Source organism: Thunnus maccoyii, chromosome 20 (assembly GCF_910596095.1).
Source record: "Thunnus maccoyii chromosome 20, fThuMac1.1, whole genome shotgun sequence".
NCBI lineage: Eukaryota > Metazoa > Chordata > Actinopteri > Scombriformes > Scombridae > Thunnus > Thunnus maccoyii.
Window position 1 is genome coordinate 5,060,462 of NC_056552.1, and position 6,000 is coordinate 5,066,461.

The 6,000-nt window shown below is 39.7% G+C and overlaps 1 protein-coding gene across 1 annotated transcript in view; it reads right to left on the minus strand.

Moving 5' to 3' along the window:
• The window catches only part of LOC121887185 (formin-like protein 1), a 49,143-nt gene extending 47,660 nt beyond the window's left edge, over positions 1 to 1,483 (minus strand). The window contains exon 1 of the mRNA XM_042397816.1: positions 610 to 1,483. Coding sequence (XP_042253750.1) covers positions 610 to 768 — 159 coding nt within the window. The 5' untranslated portion in view covers positions 769 to 1,483. The remainder of the gene's footprint in view (positions 1 to 609) is intronic.
• Positions 1,484 to 6,000: the final 4,517 nt, after the last annotated feature.

Below are 6,000 nucleotides of genomic sequence, written 5' to 3' on the forward strand. Positions count from 1 at the left end.
TATATCTACAGAGGGAGCAGGTCCTCTTCCATGGAGGCCACCATGTTGCACTGCCATGTTTCTACAGTAGCCCAGAGCGGACAAACCAAACACTGGAGAGGGCCTTTGACGTTTTTTGCAAGTTTTGCGGCCACCTTAGGTTCTCTTAAATGCCTGGAAGGGGGAGGGGGAGGTGAGGGGACGGGGGTACTGCATTGGTTGCAATCTGCAGCCTCACCACTAGATGCCACTACATCTTACACACTGGTCCTTTAATGAAACATAAGAGTAATTCTTTGTAAATGAGATTTTCTAAATAGATTTCAACATGTGAAGATGAGAAAGTAAAGTTTATTTGCACCTTTTATTAACCTGTAAACAGATCTGACCTGCTCCAGCAGAGCATGGAGGGAGCCTAATGCTGCAGTAAGCCCCAGTATAAAGGACCTCTTATGTATCTTTCCACAGTGGCATTGTGTACCTGGCACTGTGATAAGCTTGTTCTGAGGACGTGCACATTTCCAACATATTCCAAATTCTTTGTTTCTTTACATTGTTTGGCTGCTGCTCACTTCTGCGTGAAACATGTGCCCTGACCTGCTGCACGACGCCGTGCACATCACAACTCACCAGCACCGCACTGAAGCGCTCCTCCAGCTCTTCTTCAGGTGGCATGGGAAGTTTCAGTCCGGTGGATTGTTTCTGACAGGCTGCGGGGCCCGGAGGGGCCGACACCGTCTTGCCCTCCTTCCCCTGTGGTACGTCTATGCTCCCTGCTGCGTTTCCCATGATTGTATATCCAATTAGATCCGAAAGACACACACATACACAAAAACCCTTCTGCTACAGCAAAAGACAGTACTAGAGGGTTGACAATAAAAAAAAAACAGGCTGGATCTAGTTATTCAAACTTATGTTCAAGGCTGTGTGTTGCACTGGCCTGTGACCTCTATTTATTTCCATGACCCCCGTCTGTTGAACCATGCTGAAGCAGCATTCATTACTCGTCCATATTCTCAAACGAGGAGAAAACAGCAGGATGAAATCCACCCCTGCCTCTGAATGAGAGTCAGACCTCGCACAGATCCCGATGCATTATGAAACCCTAGAAAGAGGGAAGGGGATATCCTGAGAGTGACAGACAGAGTGACAGCTGAGCGAGTGAAAGAGAAAAGGGGAGGAGAGAGAGAGAGAGAGCAGTGGCTGTAGCTACGGCACAGGTCCAGGCTGCAATAAGAAAAAGAAAAGAAGTGTCAGTTCTGTAGTTCCCCTCTACACAGGTGAGGAGGAAACTACTCCAAAAGCTGCAGTGCTCGCAGGTAAAGAGACTTAGTTGGGCTTGCAGGTAATCTATGGAAGCCCTCCATCTGCCGTTGGATGCTGGGAGTCTCTGGGCCTTTGATGTTTATATCCAGAGGAAAAAAAAGAGGAGAAGAGAAGGAAGGCAGAGATCCAGCAGGCAGCTACTCTGTTTAACTGAGACAGGGACACAGAGAGACAGACGGCAGCAGTGGCATTAGTTCTAACAGCAAGGCAGAGAGGAGAGCAGAGGGATCCCTGGGTCCTAATGCCTCCAGGTAACAGGTTTTGTTGACACTGATGGTGAGGAACAGATGTAGGGCTGCAACTAGTAATTATTTCCATAATTGATTCATCATCTTCAGCGTTTTCAAATGTCTTGTTTTGTCTGATCAGCTGTCCATATTCCAAAGATACTCAGTTTATTATCATATATGACAAATAAAAGCTTCAAATCCTCACATTTTAAGAGGCATTTTTTTGTGTTTTATGATGATTTTTATTGATTAATCTGATAATTATTTCCTTGATTAATTGTTTGGTCTATGAAAAATTTTTAGAGCCCTCTACGATGCCTTCAATTCAGTTGTTTTGTCTGAATGAGAATCCAGAACATCAAGATTTTGAAATTACTTTCATACATCCAGTGTATGTTGAAAGGAAAAGCAGCAAATCCTCACATATAAGAAGCTGTAAGCAGAGAATTTTTGGCATTTTTCCTAAAAAAAAAAAGACATAAATGAATAACTGATTATCAAAATAGATTAATTTTCTTTCTATCAACTAATCATTGCAGCGCTAAACAGAATTAGAGCTTGTAGATTATGGGTAAAAAACACATATTTCTCCAGTAATCAACAGAAAGCTATTCAGGAGTTAAAAGTCTAAGGCTAGTGACATTTTTATTACTGTTTAATTAATTAACGACTCTATCTACTAATAAGTATTGTCTGGTATAATTAATAAAAATAATGATGGCTGAACAGGGTCCTGGTGTTGCACATACTGGCTCACTGTTACGGTTTACTGGGACACAGAACACAGAACAGAACTTTTCCTACGATGACGAGTCAAAATGTGAAAAATGGCCATTACATTTATGTATTGAATATGGAATACTGTAGGGCTGCAACTAACTATTATTTTCATTAACGATGAACTCTTTGTCAATAAAATGTTAGAAAATAGTGAAAACTGTCACATCATCACATTTTCCTGTATGCTAGGAGATGACATCATTTTGACTGACTAACCGTCCAAACCAAAAAGATATTCAGTTTACAATTAGAGCTGTGATGATTAGTTGATTAATCGATTACTTGCCGACCAATAAATTAATCGCCAACTATTTTAATAATCAATTCGTTGTTTGAAGTCATTCTTTAAGAAAAAATGTCCAAATTCTCTGATTCCAGCTTCTCCAATGTAAATATTTTCTGGTTTCTTTAGTCCTCTATGACAGTAAACTGAATATCTTAAGGTCTGGACTGGACTGGACTGTTGGTTGGGACAAAACAAGACATTTGAGGACGTCATCTTGGGCTTTGCGAAACAGTGATCAACATTTTTCACCATTTTCTGACATTTTGTTGAGAAAAAAACAGATTAATCGATAATGAAAATAACCGGTAGTCTCAGTCCTATTTACAGTGATATAAAATAAAGAAAAGCAGCAAGTCCTGACATTGGAGATGCTCGAACCAAAGGATGTTTGATTTTTTAGTTTAAAAAATAAATTGAACAAATAATCAAACCAATAATCAACCAAAATAGTTGCTGATTAATTTTCTGGAATATTTTCTGGAACCTAATATTTGTATTTCATCATATTATCAGTTATTTTATATATTTGTATTGTTTATACACAGCTTTAAGTTAGAGACACTCGTTCCTCTGAATGACTTTAAAGTTTGTTTTAATGGAATTATTATATCTAAAGTTCAGGAACAAGACCACACCCCTCTCTCTCTCACTAATCCATCATCTGTGTATACCTATATAGGTGTGTCTTACCCTTTTCTCTCCCATTTGTCTCAGTTCTCACGACACCTCACCCCCCAAACCACCATTCTTCTCCTCTCTCTCCTCTCAGTGGGTGGTTCAGTGGTTAATACTGTAGCCTCAGAAGCAAGAAGGCCCTGGGTTCGAACTCCGGCTGTCTCAGTTTCTCTCTGTGGAACCACTGGGGGATGATGAAGCAGAAGGCTCACTTAGACGTGCCCCCACCCTGAGTCTCAACCCCCGGATTTCTAGATGCTCACATCACAACTCCAACTGGCCTCGTTCATCCCCAGTCAATCAACCCCTTTCATCCCACGACCTCAACCAACCTTCAGCTCCTGTTCATCCCCCCCGGCAATCAACCCTCTTCATCCCTCTCCTCTACCCCAATCATCCCACTGCAATCGACCCTCATCCAATTCTTCCGAATCTTCTGGCCAATCCCTATAAACTATTCTTTTTATAAACTGCAAAAATGGCGTCATCTTTGTTGGTGAAGTGGCTGATGGATTAAAAATATTCATGTTTGTGACTGTTTCAATTAGTGTGTCTGTGAGTGTTCATGATGGTGACGTCTAGTTGTGATCCTGTGTTTATCACTTGTTGTCAGGTGTCTTTTGCAGAAGAGATCTTGATCTCAACTAACTAACTAACTATAGTGATATTTAAGTCAATAAACAAACGAAGTGTCCTTGGGTTCCGAGAAAGTTAATGTTTCGAATGTATCATTGTTATCTGTCTTCAGCTCAACACACAAAGTATTAGACGTGCATTTTCATTTAGTTACATTATAAAAAGCACTGAGCTGCAGTTACAATGTGTAAATGGAAGCCTGAGTGGGTGTTTCACATTCTTCCGAAGGATAGATTTGCCTTTCCAAAAGAAACAAACAGGCAAACGTTGGCAACTCACTGAACCAGATCAAAGCCTCATTCATACTAACATCTTGCATCATCGAACATTCTCATAACACCCTGGGTGCTAACAAACAATAGTCCTAATGCGGCTGCCAAAGAGGATCACACACTTAATCACAATCATAAGTTGTGCAGCAGTGATGACATAACTTTTTACTCAGACGGGGTCAAAGGACTTTGCTAGTAAGCAAGTTGTTGGCTGTAATGTTACTGGAAGGTGGAAGCGGGTGTTAATTAATAATGAGCGTCACACTGATACCTGTGTGTCTGGCTGCACCTGGTCAGCAGCTCACAGGACAGAAGGTATATGACAGGTAACGAAGCGTAACTTTGTTCACTGCGTTATATTATATAATTATAATATTCACACTCACTACATGGTCAGTGATTCTTTCACATACAAACACTTCTGTTAACTTTGCAATAATGCTATTTTTATATACAGTATGTGTAACTTGTAAGTGAAATCTTCTGAAGCTTTGCATGTTCTTTTCTGACTTCCTGACAATAAATAATTTTATACACACATCAAGGAATTCTATTTTCCCTAACCCAAACCCTAGCCCCTAACCCCCTAATGCTAACCCTAACCCCTAACCCTAACCCCTAACTCTAACCCTAACCCTAATCGTCTGATATATTTTATCATACAGCCACACAGTCAACTCACATTCCCTAATTGCAAAACCTAAAAGGATATAATAAGAGCTGAAATGCCAATTAATTGATTAGTCAATCAACAGAAAATGAATCAGAAGCTTTTTTGATAATCTCCTAATTGTTGACCTAGTTTCAGCCTTTCAACCGTGAAGATTTCCTACTTTTCTTTGTCTTATATGATATTAAATTGAATATCTTTGGACTCTCAGTCGGACAAAACAAACAGTTTGACTTTCTGGGAAAGTGTGATGGGCAATTTTCACTATTTTCTGACTTTTTTTTTTGGACAAAACAATTCATCAACTAATTGAGAAAAGAATCAGCAGATGAATCAATATAGAACATCATCATTTAGTTGCAGCCCTATCTCAAAAGTGTTGATTCAGGTTTGTACCATGTGTCAGAATGGAAGTGAGAGTGTGTGTTGGTACAGTTTATGTGGATGTAAAGCAGAAGTGTGTTCTGTTGTCTCTCTGTCACAACTGTAAAATAATTAAAAAGCATGTTATAGATGTACAACTTGCTGTGAAGCCAAACTGTATTACTGTCTCTGTCAACCTCAAAGAATAGAGTCCTATAATAAGGACGGACTAGTAAACAGGGCCTCTGCATCAGGCTGACCTCTAGTGGTCAAAACATCACAATACAGCTGGAGAGCCCAATTATTTCATCCCTGATCTCATTCTGGACTTTTTTGCATTAAAAGCAATAAATAAACAGGTTACAAAATCTTTTAAATTGTTTAAAATGTTATGATCATAAACTAAAAAACAAGAGATTCACTTTTCTTGGTTCACAATTCATCTCACTCTACTCTAAGGCCAAATGTAAAATGTTGTATTTAAAAATTGTGCTTAATTGTACACATTTTTTTTGCATATTTTGTACATTTTTTATGTCTGAAAACATCTGTTGAGTGTGAGGACTATGTGTGGGTATGTCTGATTTTCATGCAAATCTTTGTCTGCATTTTCAAGTGGAGAGAGGCAGCGCGAGAGTGAGACCACAACACACTCACTCTATTTGTCTGTGCTGGAGAGAGACGCCTCAGAAGCTGCCCAACAACTCTCTGTGAAAACCTTTGCATTGATATATAACACATGGTGACAGATACAGAGGTGGCAATACCACATAAGCCTGAGAG